Here is a 24,140-nt window from a genome sequence, read left to right as displayed (position 1 = left end):
AATAGCCAACTCTTCATCTTGTGAGAGAAATTGCAGTACTTTTGGTTTCATTCATTCACTAAAGATGAACCAATTAGGGTCAACAAAAGCAAAGAACCTAGTGTACATTCATAGCTCACATCATCTTCTCACTCGTGTAGATCCTGAATACAATGAGGTTCCTTCAGCAAAATGACAACAAATTTCACCTAATGGAAAAGTTGCAGCCATTGCAGATGAAATGGTTGAACTATATGGCCTTACTGATTTACCCCCGTTATTCTACCAACAGAGGACCCTAAGTTTGATAGTGATGACTATTTGGAGAGTATCATAATTTTAGATGCTAAATCTAAGATTTCTAATTTTTGCTTTTTGTTTGCGTATCAGCAGCTTGCTACTTATCAAACTAATTTTAATATGTAATCAGTTTCAGCCATTGCAAATGAAGTGGTTGAACTATATGGTCTTTACTGATTTACCCCCGTTATTCTACCAACAGAGGACCCTGAGTTTAATAGTGATGACTATTTGGAGAGTATCATAGTTTTAGATGCTAGATCTAAGATTTCTAATTTTTGTTTTTTGTTTGTGTATCAGCAGCTTGCTACTTATCAAGCTAATTTTAATATGTAATCAGTTTGAAACTGACACAATGATTGTATGACAGTACTTACACTTCAAAGTTAATGTTAAACAGTAAACTTTATCAATTTTCTTGTTTTGAAAGTTCAATGTCGTTATATTTTCAGATTTTCTATAAATTGTTAAATTATAGTCTCCAAGTACCCATATCTCCATGCAACCTTGCTTCCAGGCCTTCCTATGAATTAAGTTTGTCTAATGTGCATAGCATTTTAAGTGGACAGTGGGTCCCACGGCATTCAAATAATATTAAAAAAAGCAATCCAAGCACCTGAAATTTGCTGAGCTGGAAATGACGCTGGAGGGAGTCGATGGACCTCTCCAAGGAAACACAAAGGAAAAAGTTTGACTTTCCAGCTGATCGCTGGACTGGTTATACCCAGATTTGTTTTGGATTTGAAAGTGCTGATCAACAAAAACCAAACAAAAATTTGCCGCAATCCTTAATGGGAGTTTGAAGTCTTGAAGGTAATCAATATGTAGCATGGGCTCCACTCACTTCTAAACCATATTTTCCCCATCCATGGTAATGTAAAAACAAAATGGAGTTGCTCTAAAAGTTTAGCGCTGATTTCCTTTATTTTCTTTAATTTCCTTTCAAACCTTTTCGAGGTATCTCAAAATGGCTATATTTGATGGGAAGGTCCTATGGCTAGCCAAATGAGCTCCAACAGCTGAAAACCTTTTCCCTAACAGCTGTGATTCTTTTTGACAATAATTTACAGTGATCAACCTCCACGTACTCTTTGGAATAGCACAATGAAGGCAAGCAAATTGACCAATTCCAACGTAAACCCTAAAATACTGTATAAAGAAATGAAGAAATGGCGATCAGGTACAAAGAGAATGAGCTATGCAGCTGGAAATCTGAACTTGCACCCGACAACCAATTCTTCAATTACAGATTTTCAGCATTATGACGATTTTGTTCAAACAAAATCTGAGGGTTTTCATTTGCAAATCTCAAATTTTCAGCACACGGTCGTCTTTATTAGAACCACACTGCCTTCCAAATTTTAATCCATCATTTGAGTTTTCGTCCCACAGGTAGAAATCCGATCACAATTACAAATCACAAATCTATCAACTAGGAATGAATTTTCTTTCTTCTCCTTAGCCTCCTTTTATAAGGAACTTTTCAGAATTTATATAATATAAATTTAGTTTATAAATATTAATTTATTTTTCCCTAAAATAACTTAAAATAATATATTAAACTCATAAACATTAATTGAATATAAATAGCCAAAAAAAATACTATTAGATATCATGAAAGCACATTACAAAAAGAAGTAACGAGAGTTCAGGGACTCATAAAAGACCTATACAGACCTGATTGTTCCACAGTACACTATCCCCTATCAACCATAACAGCAAAAAAAACCCTTACAAAATCCTGCAATACATCAGAAAGTCCCCGTATATACAAGAAGAACCCCTACCACTAACCAATTGTCATGCCAAATACAAAACATATCTATGATCATAAACTATTACAGTTAAACAAACTGGAAGACCCCATCGCTAGGGGTTAGAGTGCTACTGATCTCAACCCAAGCAGTCCAGCCTGCAGGGCCATCCATCCAGTTAAAAAAATATATTTAATTAATATTTAATTTCTTCTGGGAAAAGAAATGTGGATATTACAAATTTTCATTGCCAACCAGTTGCAAGCTCTTTGACCAATCAATCTTCAGCTAAAACCTATCTGAGTAATGAAAACCTTATGTGGATGCATATTTCTTATGTTGAAGTGTATTCCATTTATAAGACCTCAATTGCATTCTTCTATTTGATTACCTTTTTGGGGGAATGAATTTTTGTGTTTATTAACTTTTTCATTTCCATTTTTTTCTATTATCCTTTCCCATTTTCCTTTTTGCAAAGTTGCAAGATATGACACCTATCTTCCCCTGGTACAGCTACAACATCGATATGGCTTGGAAACTGTACCCTCACGTTTCTAAAATAATGACATTTCTTTTACCTGCATTGGATTCATATTGTTTTGAATGAATGAAAAAAAATTAATAATCTTTATGAGACCAGCAATCTAAGGGATCAAGAGTCGAAACCCCTAACAATTTTCAAGTTCTTTTTGATGTTGACTCTTCTGTTATCAATCTTAATCAAGTAGCCGACAATTTTGTTAAGTCTCACCTCCTCAAATAGTTCATTTAAACTACCAACCTCGACATCAATTTTATATTACATATGCATGTCTTTGTAAGTAGCACAATCCATGACAAAGTGCCATTCTGTTTCAACTACCCCTCTATTGCAGAAAATGCAGATTCTATCATCCAATTCTTCTTTTGGGACCATCCATCTACCTGTCTCATGTCTAAGACGGTGTGAACCAGTTCTCAACTGTGCAACTAAAAGTCTAGCTTTACCATTGAGTGCGACCCTCAAATAATCTTTCTCACCATGTTCCCACGTGGGGTGGAACCCTTCGATATAATGAGATTTTTTTGACCAATCTGATTTGACCACATGGTAGTCCCTTTTCTTATATGAATTTCTTATCTTCATTTGTATTGGGGCATTCGTGCAATTTAACATCCCATTTACCCATCCACTTGCTGTTTTGTTTCATCCAACACTTTTTTCTTCGGATTAATTCCTCTTCCACAGCCATTTTAGGCCAGAAGTGTCTGTCCATGTTTTCAACATTTTTTAAGTAACTTATTGAATGAATTATCACTGATGCTTCTATCCAAAACATTCCTGCTCCAGCCAAAAGAATCTCATATGGGATTTGGTTTCTAAAAATAAACAACCCAAATTTTCATTTTGGAGTTGTTTACTGTTCAACAATTCTTTGGACGTTTATTCTGTGCAATTTTTCATATTTATTCCAACTGAATTTTCCTTTCAACCTAGCAATTTTCCTTCGGCAATTATGAGTGATTCTTACTGCGCGTGGGTTCTCTACAATTTTTTGTGTTATATATTACAAGATTATATTTATGTTTCTTTATTATAATTATTTATTTATGTCGCATTTTGCTGTATCTATATTAGGGGTCTTGAAAAATGGTTGTATCCATATACGATACCATATCCGTATTGTATAATTATCCGCGTCCATGCAACTTTGCATTTTTGTTTTTAATGTTTTCTAGTCAAAAAAAATACTCCTAAAGGAATATCACTAATCTAATAATGATTTCTCCATCTGTTGGAACGTTTGCTGCTGCCTGTTGAGCAAGTCTGAATTTGTTTGCAGCTAAATATAACAGCAACAAATTTGTTTACCAACATATCTGAAGTGTTTATGGTGTATTTAGTAGTCACCTTTTAAAGTCAGATTAGAATTTTAGGTTTCACTTTTTTCTTTTTCTTTTTCAGTTAAACAAAACTGTTTTTATACCCATAGGTATAGCTTAGGTTCATCTAGGGCATGGCCCCAACCTACAGGTACGTCTCAAGGCCATATATTGAGCATACACAGGCCTAACCCTGATCAACATCCATATCCAAGATGAACCTAATAGAGGTATGGCCTGGTATATTAGCCAAAGCCAATAACACATCTTCCAAGTGTGAGCTTCACACGAGTCAAATGTCAAGTATTTCCTTGCATTATACACAACCCATTCATTTTAAAGAACAGTTCTTCTCTTAGAAACACAATCTTGAGATTGTTCAAAACCTGGAATACATTCTCTTCGTAATGTAAAACACGCCTGCTTGAACTCTAGATCTACAATTTAAATATTCTAATTGCAGAATGGAAGCCAAAGGAGCCATCTTAGTCAGTGGTGGTCTGAATCATTCTTTATATAATTAACAAACTGAACTGCATTAACAATCCCCTTCAGTTGAAGTTTGAACTGTTAACTTTCAATTTGCAAGTACTACAATATTGGTAATCCATAAGGGACCGTATCTTCCTTGTCCAGCAAATATTGCTTTATTGTTATCAGCCTGAGTGTACAGAAAACTCCCCGTCACTACTGTTAAGAGGGATAGTATATTACAGCTTCTGAAAATAGTTTTGAGTGATAAAATACTGGTAAGGATCACACCAAAGTGTATTATACTTTCCTTTCCCAGGGAATAGGCATCCATGGCATTGCAGATTGAACCAGTACATAACTCCTTGTCATTAGACGGAAAATTCATTACAGCTTCCAGAAATTGCTTTGAGTGATAACATACTGGTATTTCTGACATCAATAAGTCCCATTGCACATCTTGATGCTTGTGTTTCAATCCCAAACAAATGTTGAAGGTTAAGTAGAACTAATATTGATCCGCTGATAAATCCTCCTCTTTGATTGGTCAAAATCTTGCTGCTTACTGTTTGATTGAGGGCTGCAAATTTTCAAAGATAATGAGTAATATCTCTAACCTGTAGAACTTCTTTACCCAGGGGGAGCATTGCACTATTACTACTAGGGCTTTTAAAAGATAAACCAGAATGGACCTTGATACCTTCAAGACTCATTAAGGAGATGAAGATACATGAAAATCTGCTTCTTTAGCCAATGGAAATGAATCTATGGAATCTTAAGATGAACAAAATATAATATGAATTGTGAACAAAACATAATATGACAGAATATCACGATGGGTGTATAAAAAAGCTTAGAGGAAGGAAGATTCTAAGAGACCGGATGTAAAATGCAGGGTGAAAACCAACATGTTGCTTTTATTCCTAAGTTACCCCAAGTTTCGGGGGACGGGGACGAGTTTCCGGGATGGCAAATTTTTTTGCCAAATTTGGGGACGGGGGGGACGGCAAAGGGGACGGCTATATAAAATATAGGGAAAATTTAAAATATATAGGAAAATTCTAAATGTTCATATGAAAACATGGATAAAGCATGCATCTATACATTATATTCATATGAAAACATGGATAAAGCATGCATCTATACATTATATTCATATGAAAACATGGATATAGCATGTGTATGATACCATGAAAACATTCTAGAATGCAAACATCGAACATACAACATTATCAATATGCATTTCATAATAGATATTAAAGAAATAACATACAAAATGCCCAAAGGCTACACTGGTGCCATATTGTTTCATTGTCATTTGCGATACGGAAATCAAAATAGTACTAAGTAAATACTAAAAAGCAAAGTATAATATTTATTATTTAATTTATTTTCTATTTATAAATTTTAAAATTTATAATATTAATTAATTTAAAATTATAAATATTTGATATGAATTAATAAATTTAATGTTGCATTTTAATTTTAGTTTTAATGTTGGAAAAATTTAAAAAATTGAAAATACGACATTTTTTTATTTTTTTAATATTTTTCCCTATCCCTAGATGTGGGGGACGGCTGGGACATCCCCAATCCGTCCCCACCCGTCCCCCACAACTAGGGAAGCTGTCCCCCCCGTTTCGGGGACATCCCCTCAAAATTCTAACAATTTGGGGACGGGGGGGGGGGGCATCCCCTAGCCGTCCCCAAGTCCCCGAAACGTCCCCGGGACTGGGACGGGAGTTTTCAGGTAGGGGACGCGTCCCCGGGTTTCATAGTTTTATTCCAATCTTTTAATTAAAACATAAGTTAAGCAATGCTAGGGGAGTGACTTTCCCTAATTTGCAATGACCGCTTGTGATTGAAGTATAGAAGTTGACATGCAATGGGAACATTTATGATACAAGAAGAAAGCTCATTATGCTCTAATTTGAAATTGCTATACAGGGTTGTTCTAACTTATCCAACACATGACAATGGGTTGTAAGCTATTAGATAGAACATGTAGTTGCAAATAAGTTGGTTTGTTTGGATGCAAAAATTAGTCATCAGGTCTCTTTATGAAGCCAATCGAAGCAAAACTCAATTTGTATGGGTGAGATTCTCCGGTTTGAAATGGTGGGCCCAACTTTAGTAAGTTTTGTGCGGCTGGTTCACTAGGGAAAACCCTTACACCTAGTTTTAATCAGATTCCTGTCAACCAGACGAGGCAGATTCTATTTCCCTGTTGTTTGTCAAAGGTCATCATTTGTATTTGGTATTTGTGAGGCATGTCCTATGGCCAACCTACCAGTTTCTTATGTTGCCAGTAAAATTGAATCTCCATTGAACTTTAACATCAGAACATGTGAATGCAGTCATCCCTATGTTTCTTCTCTTCAATCTTCGCCTGCAAAGACATGAAAGGATTTTCTTGCCCCGTGGCTCCATTGTGATCATCTTTACTTTGGTGGAAGAGCATTTGGAGCCACTCAATTGGGCTTCCCAAAAGGTGGGTGTTAGTGTAATATTTATAATATATATTTTGCACCTATTGAATAGGTTTATTTAGGATATTAGATATAATTAATTTTCCTTATCTAATAGCTAATAAAGACGTGTTCACCTTGACTTGAAGTACACAAGTGTCGCCATTGCCTCATCAATCCTTGACTAATGAAAGGTGCCACCTCTCTTCAATCAAAGACACCTCTTAGTTAAATATGGTTAATTCATCTCCTGATTGGGAGTGACTGAGTCTTAAATTCGTGACTTCTTGTATGTGTCATCTCCATCATGCATGTACCCAAGAGGTCTATGTATCTGTACATCACTCTTTGTAATTTGCTCAATTATATTGAATATAGAATATATTTATTCACTTTCCTAGTTTTGTGATTAGTTCATTGGCATTAAGTCCTAAATAGATTTGTTTCATATAAGACAAATTCTAACCTGGTATTTGAGCTATGAAGTTGCAAGGTTAGTCCTTTAAGGTTTAGATGCAAAAATTAGTCATCGGCACTCTTTATGGAGCCAATCAAAGCAAAATTCAAATCTGTATGAGTCAGATTCTCTGATTTGAGATGGTGAACCCAACTTTAGCAAGATTTGTGAGGCTGGTTCACCAGGGAAAACCCTTAAACCTAAATTTAATCAGATTCCTGTCAACCAGATGAGGATAATTCTAATTCCCTGTTGCTTGTCAAAGGTCATCATTTGTATTTGGTGTTTGTGAGGCATGTCGTATGGGCAACCTAGCAATTTCTTGTGTTGCCAATAAAATTGAATCTCTATTGAACTTTGACATCAGAACATGTTAACGCGGTCATCCCTGTGTTTCTTCTCTTCAATCTTAGCCTGCAGAGTCACGAAAGGATTTTCTTGCCCCGTGGCTCCATTGTGATCATGTTTACTTTGGTGGAAGAGCATTTGGAGCCCACTTAATTGGGCTTCCCTAAAGATAGGAATTTTAGTGTAATATTTATAGTATATATTTTCACCTTGGATATGTTTCGATTTAAGTGTTGTTTTGCACCTATTGAATAGGTTTACTTAGGATATTAGATATAATTAATTTTCCTTATCTAATAGCCAATAAAGACATGTGTTCACTTGACTTGAAGGACACAAGTGTCACCATTGCCTCGTCAATCCTTGATTAATGATAGGTGCCACCTCTTAATTAAATTTTCACTCATCTCCTGATTGGAAGTGATTGACACTTAAACTTGTGACTTCTTGTGCATGTCATCTCCATCATTCCTGCACCCAAGAGACCTATGTATCTGTGCATCACTCTTTGTAATTTTCTCCATTATATTGAATATATAATATCTTTATTCACTTTCCTAGTTTTGCAATTAGCTCATTGGAATTAAGTCCTAAATAGATTGTTTCGTATAAGACAAATTCTAACCTGGTATTTGAGATATGATGTAACAAGGTCAGTCTTTTTCTAAGTCATGAAAATGTAATATCCCTTCTTGAGATATTCCTTATTTTAGGGCTGCAAACAATATTATTTTAAAAAAAGTTAAAAAACGATATTAGTATTGTTAGGTAACAAAAAAACGTGATAATATTCAAAACCATAAGATAACATTCTTTAGGTAATATTGACTTCAGAGTAATTGTTTGCAATATATTTCCTTCGGCTTGTCTCTAGGTTGTAGTTTTTTGTTTGGTATTGCTTTGTTCATGGTGCTTGTATTTTTGCACAATAGATATATGGGAGTTTTGTTTTTATCTGCTCCCCGATGCATGTAAGGGTGATAATGGGGTGTAAGTTGGATCTCTGCGGGTGGTAGGGTTATTCTCGGGAATGGCACATTTCCTTCCTGCAGCATTTAAGGGTGCGGGGGTTTTTTGTGAAGTTTTTTGTTGATGGGATTTTGGTATTGGTTTTTTGAGGCGATGACCAGTCCCCTTTTTGGTTCATACTTGTAATCTTTGTAAAATCTATATTTCTATTAATAAAATTTAAAACGATTATTACCAATCAAAAAAAAAAACAATAGCAATATTAATGTGGGTCATCCACAATATTGCCGAGAGTATGTAAAAGGGGCCATCCTTACAACTCCCAATCAACCTTGGAGGGGGGGCATGTTGAAATTATAGCTAAGTTCGGATTAAATGTAATTATAGCTTGCTATTTATATTGGGCAAGACCTATATAATGTAACTTGTGGATAGGGCGAGACCTATATAATGTAACTTGTGGATAGGACAAGACCTATTGAATATGACTTGTAATTAAGCAAGACCTATATGTAACTTGCAATTGTATTGGACAAGACCTATATGAATGTAACTTGTAATCTATAGGTTTGATCCTATTCTTGGCACCAAAACAATAAAGCTGACCTAGGTACATTGGGAGGCTATGTCACATATATATACAAAGCATCATTCATGCTTATTACACATTCATTCCACACAGTGATCTCCTTCAGCGACAATCAGAGAATACATTCATTCGGCAAGTAATCAGCGAATCCATGCAGTCATCAGCGAATACATTCTTATCAGCAGCGAATCATCTTCTATGCTCAGCGAACTGCTTTCTGGAAACAGTGAACTCCACCTAGAGGACAGCGAACCTTATTCAGAGGACAGCAAACTAGATAAAAAGGGCAGCGAACCTTCTTAAGGCAGTGAATTGATCTGCAAATGGTGTCTTGAATCAGCATTCAAGTGTACTGCAGATAAGTCATTTCATTACTGTGTATGACCTAGTTTTAAGTACTCCATACTATTGTTCACATTCTGCAGTTCTGATTGCTTCAAGTGTTGAAGCAGATTTGTAAAGACTCATACTGATTTGTCATAATAAGATTTGAGATTATAGCTGGGATTTTCACCTCCACGTGGGAGGTTTTCCCAGGGAATTCTGGTGCTCCTTATGTGCATTGATTTTTTGGTTTTCTGATTTTGCTATCTATATATTACAGCCTGATCCTAAAACTAACAGCCCATTCTCCTTGATCAATCCCAAGATCACAAAAGGTGGGCCATCCATTCCACCTCTTGGCCACAAGCATGGAAGGCTGGCCATCCATGCCATCCTGTCGGTGATGTATGTGATAAGAGCATGAGAGGGGGCCCATTGTGATGTCCCCTACTTGGAGGCAGGCTGTTTATCAACAATTAATCAATATTATTGAATGCATCATTAAATATTATAACATCTCAATTTAAATGTTTAGATTAGTAGGCATTTACTTCTTAATAATACAATTCCAAAACCCTATATATCAAGGTCTTATCCCTGTTACTTCTCTAACCCAAACTGAGGGAAAATTATTGTGCTAGGGCGATTAGAGACCATCTACAAGCCATTGGAAATACATGTCCATACCCACCTTGGAATTGCCTGACTTGTGAGGATTTAGACTGCCTTTCCCTACACAATCATTCAAATCCTTACGTAGGCATTAGCAGAAGACTAAGGACTAGACTATGAGTATACTAACTTCTCATATATATATATATATATATATATATATATATATTATGACTGTCATACATATTGCAGTCTATATTAATATTACTATTAAATTCTGCATAATCACATTATCAGGCTTCATATATTAAGCATACATATTAAACACATCCCCATGCATACCACCAAGAACAAAGATGCTACTGCCTGTAACTTAATAACAGTTCTGATCTGATTTGATCCATGGTGATTTCAATGGATGCTTTTGATTCCTTTCCTTTATATCTCTCAATGTGAGGGAGAGGTCACACCTCTTCATCATGTATGCCCTTTGGCAAGAGACACGCTCTTTCAGCATTAGCACCCTTTGAAAGAGTGCAACTCTTCATTATTTATGCCCTTTGAAGGGACACAACCTTTCACAATCAGATCTGGATTTCTGATTTAAATCAGATCTGCACTTCTGATTCTCAAACTTATCCCCTTCTTAAATGAGGTTCTCTTCTCCCTTTTATACCTCATATTTGGGGGAGTCACCACTTATCATTTCATGCCTTTTGACCATTCATTAACTTAATTAAATTTTAATTATAATTAATTATATTCTTTTATATTTTTAATTTAAATTTTATTTTCATTCTTTTGTATTTGAATTTTATTATTACTATTTATTATTAAATTCTATTTCAAAGTGGGGACATTACACCCATCCTCTCACCTCTCATGGACATGGAAGGGGGGCCCATCCTCCCTATTTGCAAAATACTTCCTTAAAATTCAAAATTGATCGATGAAGGCACTGATTAGATGATTACTATTTGAGAACCTCTTGATGGATTGACAAGTTATTTCCTAGAGGACTATAATAAATAATTTTCTGCTGTATGCCTTTAATTGCTGTAGTGTGTGTGTGTGTGTGTATTCTTTATATTTGATTTCTATATATATATATATATATATATAATAGAAGACTTGTGTTACAATTTTCTTTCCTGAATTCTGTAGTTTTTCAATCATCCCTTCCTCTATGAAATGTCCTCTCTTTATATCTTCCAATGTGCAGAAGTCGCAACTCTTCAATTTGTAAGGTATGCATCCCTTCACAAATGGGTTGCCCTTTTAATTATTATTTAGCCCTTAATACCATTGCTGCCCAATGATTAATCTCAGTCAGACTTTATAAGTAAATTGCTTCTATTAATATTAGTCAACCTAAGAATTAAATCTAAAGTCGGCCTCTAGTGAATTGCTATTATATTTAAACCTTGGTTGGCCTAATAAATAATCTCAGTCGGCCTCTATGATGAAATTATGCCTGCTCTTTTTATTTCAACACCTAGGTTTATTATTAATAATGGTTGCAATCAGTTTTTTTGTTAAGGGCTGCTAACCCTAGTTCGGCAGGGGCATGATAGAAGACAAGTATCTCTTATTTTGGAGGGGTTATTTCTTGGGTGAATTGATGTTTAGCGTGATCATCCTGTGTTGAGTTTGCAGATTTTGTATTTGCTGATTTTGCTCATCATTTAGATCAGATACGGATTCAAAAGCAAGATTTGCAAGGGTTTGAGAGAGTTTTTGGACATCCACGAATCACTCACATTCTGGAGATTTTTGGGGCAAACCCAACCCTGCCATTGCATCAAAGAAGGTCCAAACATTCTAGGTATGCTTGTCCAATAGTAAAAATAAGAGGACTTTGACCTGGGCACCTAACGAAAAAAACTTACCTGGCTTGTAAAATAATCCTTTGCATCTTCATTCGTATCTTGCTTGTGTAGGCATTGTGTGAGCTATAAAAAGGAGTAAGGTTTTTGCCGCAATTGAAACTAATGTGTTGTTTTCTCTAATCTATTAAAAATTTCAAAAAAAAAACTTTAAGAGGCCCACAACCTCCATTAGCCACAAGCCACAACCTTTTACACAGGCTATAGCCCTTAGGTGGAAGGCACAAGCTCCACCACTAGGACACAACCACTGAAGGTTCAGTCTCTTTATCTTTCAAAAACTTCAACCCCTCATCAATGTATCAACACAGCACTACATGTCTACTCTACCAAATTAGATGGTGACTTATGGCAATTCCTTCATTTTCCCAACTTCATGAAACTTGGTAGAACCTTAGCTATGATGCAACAGTCACCAAATCTAGCAGTTCCCCTAAATCTTGCAACCTTCTAATTAATCAGACAGACTATCAAATTGTGAAAATTGAAGAGTTTTGCCCCAGACCCTCAAAGGCTTTTTCTACCTCCGTACACTTGTGTCAACAAGCATCATTATTGGTACAATCGACAAAATCTTATGCAAGGAACCGACATCTTTGCAAGTATATTCCCTAGGGCCTATGCTAGTGCCAAGGTGCATCGCTTTTGTGTTTTCCTATGTGATGTCCCCAATTTTAAGCTGAGTCAGCCAGCCCAATATTCTTAATTAAATAAATTATTAAATAACTAATAAATTGAATTTATTAAAAATTGCAATTATTAAATAAATTGTTCCAAGACTACCATATTAAATATATTAATATTAAAGATTTTTTTGAAGGTCGACCTGTACAAATTAGTGTTGCATTTTCCTTGGGCCAACTTGATGGATTTCTTTTGCTACCACTATATATTTGTGCTATGGGAGTCTTTTCCAGCACCACAAATTTGGAAGAAATCCACTCTCAGCAGCACGTATGTCATTTGGGACAAAAACCCCAAAAGACACAAACCAGTAGGACAATACTGCTACCTGGCTAATTTGATTAATTCCTCTACAAGGTATGAGTATGAGCTGATCAGTCCATTCGCAGGTTCTGATAAGGAGGATAGAAGGGCATAGTTTTTGCACCTATAGCAGGTCAAAGAGCTTGAAATTCTAGCGCCTGATATAGGGGAACATGTTCACAGGGAGATAAATCAATATTGCAAGATTGAAGAGACCAAGGACCAATAATTGTGCCTGGACAAGGATACAATCTACAAAAGGATTGTGTGGGCAAATTCGATTAGTCACCAAGTAATTTAATTGTGCCACTTCCAAGACATCATTCACCTACATCAATCCATTGTCGCAAGGCACGGGCACCCAGGCAAGCCCCTCCATCATAAGACCATTAAGGAGTAACACACTAAGTTTCAGTATGAATCTCTTTAATTATGTTGCAAGGTCTATGTGGTTTTTATGATGATCAGAAACTAAGAACTGATATTCATAAATTTTGCCTCTGTAATTTGAACCATTTGATTAATACTATTCATGGAACCAAGGCGTCCAAAGTGTATTGTTTGATACATATTTATTTTGCACTGAGTTTCTTGGTTCATTATTGCTGAAATCTTGTTGTGAACAGTCATTTTGGATTTGCAAATTTTATTTTTGAGTTGCTATATTACATCCTGCACCAACATATGAACTCTATGACCTGCATCAAGTACAACATTTGGAATAAATTATTTTATTTTTATTTCATCAAGTTTAATAAAGTTTTTAGTGCTAAACACCTAAACCATCTATAGGTATTTATACCATGAGCTAAGTTGGGGGGCGCACCAATCACTACCTTGCCACCTAACCTTCATGGCCACCCCAGGCGACGCATTTTTTTCTGCCCAACAACCAACAAAGTCACATGGAGAACCACAAATCAAACCAGACACCAGGTCATTTTGCCAATATTTTGTTGCAAACGAATTTTATTGCCAATGAAAACAGATTTTCCCTTTCGAACGTCTGAGCTCATAACTTTTTGCCACAATCTCTAATTTCATGATTTTGCCGATGTTGGAAAGGTATTGAAGAGCTCTATCATTGTGCCCATTCACTTTTTCTAGATTTAGCCCCAAGTGTATTTTATTCATTTTTTGCACATTTGGCATAGTGGCAGATTACTTGGACATCCTAACACCTGGAGAGGTTCTATCTTTTTGGGAAGGCTTCATCATATGCAACATTGATCATATTTGGGAGTTTTTATGTGCTATTGAGGGTTTATGTGTTTGTAATTTTAAAGAATTTTCATAGTTGATAATGGGTTTTTTATTTCATCCTTCTCTGATCATTTTGAAAAGGGGAAACTATAAACAATGGAGAGTGGCATCATAAAGCATCTCAAGTGGTTTCATTTGTTGCCAAATTTGTATGATCTTGTTCCTCCTCTAGGTACACCATATAAAAAAATTGCTTGGAATTGCAAAAGAAATCATGTCTTAGGAGTTATTGCAATGCATGTTGATGACGATATCTTGAAGTCTATTCTTGATTTTGAGTGTCCTCATGCTTTTTGGACTAAAATTTGGGAGCTATATGAAGATCTTGATACTCAACCATTCCCAAATGATCTATTTCAAATTGTCTTGTGCCTCTTCATTTTTCAAAAAGGATACCTTATCATTGTGATACTATTTGAGAGGTTGATTCTCTAGAGTACTTTGAAACTTCAAAAGATGAGGACGAGATTGCTACTGAGGTTCCTTCTTTTTCTAAGACAGTTGTTCATATGTCACCTTCATTGATTCCTTGAGCAAAGTCATTGATTGCGACTTCCATCATTCTTGTTCAGTGCAACCATCATCATCTTTCAAATTTGAATGTGAAGTAACCCAATCAAACCTTCAAATTTATATATGCAGTCATAAAATGCTCAACACGAAAGTTTATTAGGATTATAAAATCAAGAACATAATTACAAGCATGAGAACATAATTTAGAACAATCAACAATCCAATAGTTTATTGCATTAAGTTGATATTGCCAGTACAAACGACTTCACAACTTGCACCATAAACTAAATATTCTGAAAGTATCATATCAAATGTAATTTGATTGAATCTCTAAAATTTCACATATCAATATTGTTCACATAGACACAAAATGCGCCTGCCCTTCAACACTAGCAGGATTGATCTGTCAGCCCCTAGCTGATCAAGCATGTCTCTAATTCGCTCCAGAAATAACTCGCTTTGCTGCTAACGCCAGACAAACCAAAAAGTAGGGTCTTGGAACCCACGGTACAAGGTAAAAAGAATTGTTGCATGTAGACTCTAAAATCCTTGATTTTTTTTTTGATTGATAATTTTGATTTTTATTATTTAAAAAAGGAAATTTATATGCTAGCTGTCCAAATTTCAGAAACAACCCAAAAACTCCAAAACACCCTTCAAAAAACATCTTGTTTCCCAACCTACTAACCATCTAAGAAAACCACCCTACAAAAACCACTTTGAGCGCACAAAAACAGCTCATTACAGTAACCACCTACAATATCCAGTTTATACAGACTATACAAAACTTTAAAAGTTCTAAAACTGATAAACAAGAATTAACCCTTGACTCAAAAAACAGTAAAACAACTATGAAGCGAGCTACCCGAAAGAAGGACTAGGGTCCGAGCGCCTCCTCTTCGTCGGTCTACTCTCTGTCTCTTTCGTCACTGCATCTTCCAACGCTTGAGCCTCTTTGACCACTCTCTGCAACTCTTCCTCCACCTCCATCAAATCGACAAATGTTTTCAGAGCCTCCCAACCCACTCGTGCCTCCTCCCTGTAACTTTCTCTCGGCTGATAATCCGGCCACCTTAAAAACATAATGTACTTGTGGCCTGCAGTTCTGTGAAAATTAACAATCCCTTCAAACATGTCGAAGCCCTTACCCGGAACCACCCACTCATACACTGTTTCCAGTCCCAGGCAATAGTCTTTAGGAATAATGGCTTCCACCACCTTCTTAATTGGCCCCAATGACTGTTTGAATTCCAAACCCCATGCCACTATGAGGGAGTACGTGTCCATGTTCATCTAGTACCGATGCTCCACCACACAATTCTCACACAACAGCCGCTGAATGCACTTGGTCAATAACTCATCTTGGTACAGGAACATACCATTTAATCTCCACTCCAAAAACGGCCCGAGGAAAGGGCAAAGATGCTTTTTCGTTTTCAAAGTAAAATTTGCTTCCATTGCTGGATTACTACACCAACTCGCCACAAGGTAAATTCACATACAAATGCATCGACAAAAGGGAAAAAAACCCATCATAAATGGTGCAAAATGTGCATTTAGAGCCATTAATACCATTTGCTCAAAGTATCGCCTTATTCTCTCAGGAGTCAAGTTCGCATGCTTCCCCAGGAAATAGTGGAAGCTTGCATTAAAAGCCTGTACTCATAAATTGAAAATCATGACAATGGACAGTTGTCCATTACTCCCATTACTACCCCTACCTTGGTATGTCCTTGTCCGCACAAACACTTGATTACACTTCCCGTACCTCTCCTTTCATGTTCGAGTAGTCTCAACCAATCGTTTTCAAACACCTAAGCACCCCATTGCACTTCTTCATCTGCACTACCCCCACCACTTGGTCACATACTGGTCCAATCCACACGCCACATTGGACAAAAAAATCTGCCATCCCATTTCCTGCTCTTTTGATATGTGATTCGAAAATCATGGAAAGTGTGCAGCTTTGAGCAGATGATAGAAATGAATTTGCTAATTTGCCAACATGGGGACGATCCCTTCACAATTGCATCTACAATTACTTGCGAGTCCCCTTCCAAATGTACCTTCGAGGCCTTCAAGTTATTAGCCATTTCTACCACAAGCAAAGCTGCTTGCACTTCTGCTTCATTATTCATCCCATTTTGCAACCGTTGAGCACCCTTAAGGAGGATTTTACCTTCCTCATTACACGCCACACATCCTGCACCTAAAATGTCTGGATTGCCCCTCAAAGCTCCATCAAAATTAATTTTAATCCACCCTTGTTCCGGTTTTGTCCAAACATCCACCGACTCCCTAACAGCACTAAGATCAACCTTAGGCAGCCCATGAACGGGTCACAATACTTGATTTTGATGCAAACTAATGTCTTCCTATGTGTAAGCCTCCTTCCAGCAGTCGTGATAACTTGCAGGTAAATTCCACTCAAAAAATGGTATCCTTCAATGCACAAGAATAAGGAATGAAGGTAGGGTTGACATCCTACCTGCAATGTTTCCTGCAATGTTTCCTGATGGTTTTGTCCAAGGGTACCTGAGCATTCGTTTAATACGTTTACAAACAAAGACCTTGATGATCCTCCAAAGCTCCCAAGCACACACTATTACAACGCACTAGTCATATAGGTCAGCCTGAGAGCCGAGCTATTACAAAATTTATTTAATTATTTATAAAGCCAACTTGCTCTTAGGTCAACCCAAAACGATTTAATAAAATATTCAAGAATTTCATTTATTAATATTTTATTTATTTATTTATTTATTTATTATAAAAAAGCAAATAGATGACCTAGCCGACCTAGGTCTAGCTAGGGTCATTACAGATTGTGGCATCATCATCTTTGTTGGACAAGGAGACACCTAAGCAATTTTCAAAGACATCGTCATACATCTACATGCTTCTTCATGTCAATTGCTATCTGAAATGGGAAGCATTTCTACATTTGTACTTAGTTTTGTTTCTTTTGAAAGATAGAAAAGTTGTTTGTCGAAATTGGATCATGTTTTGTCTTCGGGCACTTACCATTTTTGAACAAGATTACACATTGTAGGAGACCTACATAGTCTCTCTCTTTGACTCATAGGGGGTTATCGATTGTATCTTCGTGATGGATTAGTCCTTGGAGGATATTGGGAAGTCCTCCATTCATCACTCATTTCATCACTTGTACATGATTGTCTTTTGTATTCTATCTTTTCGAGAGGGGTTTTTGTTCCCATGTAGTTTTTCTCCTTGACTTCGTTTGTGATAGATCTTTTATACATGGGTACCTAAAATGCCCTCACAACCGAGACCCATCATGCATCCTTGCAAAATTTGCATTGGTTTGTTCCTCCCTAAAGTTTCGTACCTAACTAATTAGGTCCTATTCACATGTTAAGTTAACTTAGGTCCTACGAAATCTTTCTACAAGTCTTAATTGTCCTAAGATCTTATCTTTTGGCATTTGATTCGTGTGTCCTAGGTTGTTATGTTAAGATGTCTCACGTTATAGAATTAAAAAACACATGTCAACATCTTGTTTAATCCTATCACTCACCTTGCCTATATTAGCAAGACCATTGTACGATTTTGTATCATATCTCGTAGATCTTAATATCAAGCAAGCTCTCTTGTGGAAGGTTGTCTTTGTTTTTGCAAGTGATCATAGTATGTTGAGCTAATCTTCAGCTCCTACAATTCACTTATAAAGTTTTTTTCTTCCAATGCCAGAACTGTAGGTTATATCGGGTTGAAGTTAGAAAATGTTCACAAGTTGGACAGTCAAGAGGGTGTTAGACAACTAAAATCCAACTATAGATAATAGGATTGACACGAATATGTTTGTTGAGTGATTGTTATATCAATCACATATAATAGAATTAGGTGAAAAAAGTATGTGGATATAGCCTTCAAAGATAGGATGGACCAAAAAAGATATTGTTGTATAATATCCCTTTAAGAATAGGATTGGGATAAACAAGTATCATGTTACCATGTATTTACTTGCTAACTTCCAATACATTGTATGTATTTTTGTGTCTTTTGGACAGAGGATATTGATAGTATAAAAGGTTCAAGTCATTATTATTATTTCTATCTGAATGCCAGAAAACTTTTTCTCTCTAACCTTTAAGCCCTAGCATGTGGAGTTATAATGGTACGTTATATAGTTCTAAATTAGTTCACAATAGGTCTCAAGGTTATTTCTAAGCTATAAGCCTTGGTCAAAGATACACTTGGGCAAATAAATCTTAACTTATGTCAGGCTGAGTTTTTTCAACCAGAAGCCTATGCCTGGCATGCTCATACTTGTTTGAATATCATTTTAAATAGAAACCCCATTTGTTTGTCAAAAATATTACACCTTGCAACGAACAAAGTGCGCTTGTCTCATCACAAGGGACCAAAAAGCATGTTCACAACATTGGATAACATGATCAGTATAAGCAACAAAAAATCAGTGTATCAAAAGGACTATGAATTTCAAATATCCTTCAAATGTGAGAATTAATTCTCCTCTAAAATGGAAAATGTTCTTTAAAGTTGAATACATCTTGTATGGGCAGGGAATTCGATAAATTACACTTTTTATTTGTTCAAATTCTTATGAGTGACTATAATCAAATGATGCCATTGAACATTTCTATTGCCAAGGATCCTAGAAGGTGACCATCTATTTTGCTTACTACTTGTAGCATATTGATATAATATTTAATTGCATTAATGGCAAGTATGAAATCCAAGTATTTCATATTTACTCTAACATACATAACATTCCACTTACATTTTTTATCTATATAAAACAATGGTATCACTTGAAATAAATTACGTAGAAATTAGAGTCTAGTTTAACATGATCATGGAAACAATAAGATGATGCACTTGAAAGAGCAAGCTTATCATCACCATTTACACCTACAGAGTTAAAATAGCTTGAAAATATAACAAATGCAATAAAAAATGATACTTTATTTAAAAAAGTATTAACATTTAGATCTATGGTGTTAATGTCTGACTACATGCTAGAATTGTAAACCTTCAACTAGAAAGTTTCAGAATTAAGACCAATAAAATCATTATTTCTCTGCCTGCTACTTGCTGTAACATTGTCTCTTTATGTTGTCTCAAACTTTTGATCTGCCATTACATAGTGGTATGCAATCACCAAAACAAAAATGAAAACACCTAAGAAATTGGAAAAAGCGCCAAGGTCCTGATCTGTAATCATCTGCAGTAGAATATGGCATTACAGAGTGCCAGAAAACAAGAGGCAAACAAAGTCACTCGACTGTAACGAACCTATCGAATTAAATTCCAAAGGCTACAAAAAACAATAAGTGGTACAAAAGAAAGATTATCCTATCAATACAGATGCCAAGAATATAATCTAAAGATCTTTAGAACATCTCCCACAGAAAAATGAAATGGAGAAATTTACGTGCATCCTTTGCAATTTCATATCTAGAAATTTTGATAAACTATATCTAAATTTGCATTCCTGTTAATGCATTAAGATAGCAGAATTCTGAGGATTACCACACAAAATGATTACTTTGTTCAAAGATTTGCAAAGAGGATCTGGATACTATTCTCCTATTCATGCTTTCTCATTTTGTCAGTCAGTCAGTAAAAAAAATCACTGAAGTTTGTTCAGAAGAAAAAATTGAAGCAGAAGACAAGATAAGTTTCCAATCCAACTAAATTTAAGAGAAACTGTACTGCAATCAATGATGCACACTGAAGTAATTCTTGACAGGAAATATCACAATTGAAATTAAACACAGGGCACAACAAATATTCTATCATGAATATGGGAAAAACTTTACAGACAAACTACAATTACTGCTCTTATTTGCTTCTTTCTATTTTGAAAGGTGCATCTGACACAGTATACCTTCAAGAGGAAAACTTAATAAACACAATTGTCAACAATCCAATTATTGTAGGAAAGTAAAGGAGATGGCAATATTACGGAAGCACACTTGTCAGTAGATCACAGAACTATATTTTTGCCCCTACTATTTATATTGAAACTTTCTATTATTGGCCTGAAATATCAGAAATGTCGGATAGGGATTTCATTTCCATCATTTTCACCTCTCAATCAGAAACAAATTCTCACCAATCCTGTGAAAATACTTTCAAGTTGTGAATCACTAAAAAAAGATTTATGAAGAATAAAATTAACTGAATTCCCTAAAGCATACATGGCATGCTACAAGTTGTGACAAGGATGAAAGAAAGCCCATGAAAATACATAGGGAACTTGAGTAATTCACTGGAAAAATCCAAACGAGAAGGGAACAGGTGTAGCTTCTTAGGCTAGGACAAGCTGGTTCAAGGGATCTTAACTTAGTGATAAAGGTGATGGTGGACACTCTAAACATGTGACTGAGTTGAATTTCTGTCACCCCAATTAGTCATTCCACAGCTTCAGAGAGCATGCGACAAGATTGCAAAACACCCAGAGCAGCAACCTAGTGTGGCAGTTTGCATCAAAGTGTGACCTAGGTGTAATGAGAAAGGCAAATTAGGCAATCCACAGATAAAATGAATTAAGAAGGAATAGATATGGTATTCAATAATAATTAGCCATGATACTAAAGAAAAAAATACAGATAATCCTATGTTGGAGAAGAAATGCTAACATAATCTTAACTGCAGTGGAAATAAATAACGGCATACTGGCAGACACACGGTACAACAAGAGAATTTACACTGGTAAACCCTTTTGAGAAAGAAATCGAGGGAAAACAGCACTCATTAATTGTATTAAGTTATTAATTCAACCATTCACAATACAATATCAAGAAGATTTTGCAATTATGCTCAACTCAAATCCACTTGTGAGAAAACAGCACTCATTAATTGTATTAACTCAACCATTCACGATAGAATAACAATAAGATTTTGCAATCATGCTCAACTCAAATCCAAGTGAGAGGATTTACAGTCAGATGAATATGAGGAAACTTCTAAACAGAATTGAAATAAAATAGGTAAAAAACAATATACTGAATAACCACCAATAAGGGAACAAAAAAAAGTTTCGTGTGATGTACCCAACTATAAGGGATGTATAACAAGTACACACCACATATCCAACAGACAACGTTCAAAAGTGTCTCGTTAGCAGATACGATTCCATAGTTATCTTGGGTAGAAGCGAGATAGCATTACTCCTGCCCCTGGTGTTTGCCAAGTTGGAAGCTTGCATCCTCCCAACTTATGCCAAAATCAGAGGTTTGGAACCCTCCATTTATTTCCATCAAAATAATTGGAAGCCATTTATCTCAAATGAGGTAATTGGAGAAGAATCTAGAAGGAATGAAGATTGGCATGCTGTAGTCACTGATAGATTTACACGCTAGAGGAATGTTGGAAAAATCCCTGTGAAATTTTAAGCAAACAAAAAATGACAGGTGTAAAACCGAACTCAATAATCAATGCTAATTTCCTTCTAGCTTGTGCCAAACTTGGAGTTTTGGGACATGGTATCAAGAATAATTATATGCATCGAATGTTGCAGTTGGACGAAATCAAGAAGACTTTTGGTCAAACACGAAATCCAGCAGTTCAGATGCAAAGAGTGAAAAAGTGATGGTTAATTTTGACATGCTGCATTCCGAGTTTCTTTCTGGGACTCATTCGTTTCATACCAATGACAAATACAATGAATAGCCAACTCTAGAAAAAGAATTGGCTGAGGATGAATTGTTTCCCTGGAGTGATGAAAAAGCTGAAGGAAATACAATGGCAGCTGTCAAAACCAACTTTCAATGCCTAAGTTTCCTGGATTATGCTACTGATATCGGTGATCTGAGCAATTTGTTGTTTCTGCCTAAGTTTCCTGGATTGTGCTACTGGTATTGGTTATCTGAGCAATTTGTTGTTTCGGTGTCATATCTAAAGTATGGTGCTGTTGGTAGGGGCACATTTTGTTAATATATTGCCTTAGCTTTCAGTTGGCTGGTTAGAGGGCTCATATCATATATCTGTGATTCTGTAGACTCAGTTGACTAGATAGAAAGCACCTCTTGTATATCTGATGCCTTTGTAGATTAAACTTTGGGACCAATGTTACACATGATATGCTTCTGTGAAGGCTATGTATTGTGAATTTTGGCTTTATTCTTTGGTACAGGGCAGCACTAATAAATATGGGTATACAAGTTCAAGGGCTTGTAATGTTATTCTGATGAGTGCACTGAATGAAAGAGTGCGAGATTTAAATATACATACTGAATTAAACTACAGCCTCAAAAGCTACTATAAGGAAGTCTAGTTTAAGGGATTGTCATGTAATGCTAATGGACACTCTAAAAAAATGTGTAGGGTTTAAATTTTCGACATTATAATTAACAACAGCCAAAAAAGAAAACCTACGCACTCCAAAATATGTGTTAGGTTTAAAACTTATACGCCAAATAAACCACAGAACAAAAAAAAAAAGCAAAACTACGATAGCTTAGGGTAAAACAGGGGATTGCAGAACTCTATGAAAGTGTGCGAGATTTAAATCTTCCATACTGAATCAAATCACGGTCAAAAGAATTTGACAATGATGTTTTGTAACAATTTCGATCCAAATCTACCGAAAGTAAGTCATTTTTAACTGGGAATGCCATAAACCCTATTCTTGAGCATTGTAAACCTGCCCTCCAAATTTTTCTTATGAAAAGGTCGAATTAAAAAAGAGAGGCGATACACAACAACTGCACAGAATAAATAAGATATTATAGACAACAAAAGAATTTAAAATCGTACCTTGTAAATTAGCACTGAATTACTCTTCCCTGGCAAAACCACGTCCACCCGCGCTGCGAAGGACTTCGATGCAGATAAGTCCCGATCTGAGGAGAAAAACAATCAACTCAAAGTGCACATATCTTGGCGTATATTTATTCGCGTTAATAATCGTTGGGAGACCTTGATTAAAATAAGACTATCCTTTGAGTGGGATTTTAAGAATATTGGAAATGGGAGAGCATTTTTTAAGACAAGATACGCAGAGCGTCAAGGTCCTGTCAAGTTGTTTATGATTAGTATAAAGATTGTTGGAAGTGCATTTGACATTTTGAAGGAAATGGCATTGCCATGGTAAATTGAAATTCGATGAGCATTGCCAACATAGTCGCTGCCTGTTTTAACTTTTGTGCTTTGGAACGATTGGCAATTATGAGAATTGAATATAAAAGAGAGTATAATAGAATTGAATGCAAAATTCTTCTCTAAGTAAACAAATAACATACGAAAAAATGAGCATGCACAAAAACATGTAACTAAGTTTGAAAGCATAATTCTGAAAAATGAGACATAAATATGATAGAAATTAGAAACTTGTTACATTTACAAACATGATAGTTGCAAATA

The 24,140-nt window shown here is 35.7% G+C and overlaps 1 protein-coding gene across 1 annotated transcript; it reads right to left on the bottom strand.

The window, feature by feature from the left end:
* Positions 1–19,716: 19,716 nt before the first annotated feature.
* LOC131031993 (dolichyl-diphosphooligosaccharide--protein glycosyltransferase subunit 4C) lies at positions 19,717–23,752 on the bottom strand. The gene is made up of 2 exons (XM_057962872.2): positions 23,535–23,752; positions 19,717–19,995 (listed from the first exon to the last, which is right to left on the bottom strand). The coding sequence occupies exon 2, from the start codon at positions 19,993–19,995 to the stop codon at positions 19,882–19,884; it is 114 nt and encodes a 37-aa protein (XP_057818855.1). The 5' UTR covers positions 23,535–23,752; the 3' UTR covers positions 19,717–19,881.
* Positions 23,753–24,140: the final 388 nt, after the last annotated feature.

This window comes from Cryptomeria japonica, chromosome 4 (assembly GCF_030272615.1).
Source record: "Cryptomeria japonica chromosome 4, Sugi_1.0, whole genome shotgun sequence".
Lineage (NCBI taxonomy): Eukaryota > Viridiplantae > Streptophyta > Pinopsida > Cupressales > Cupressaceae > Cryptomeria > Cryptomeria japonica.
This window is presented reverse-complemented; position numbering and strand designations above follow the sequence as displayed.

Coding starts and splice junctions, on each gene's coding strand:
- LOC131031993 (XM_057962872.2), bottom strand. CDS start 19,995: ATGATTACAGATCAGGACCTTGGCGCTTTTTCCAATTTCTTAGGTGTT.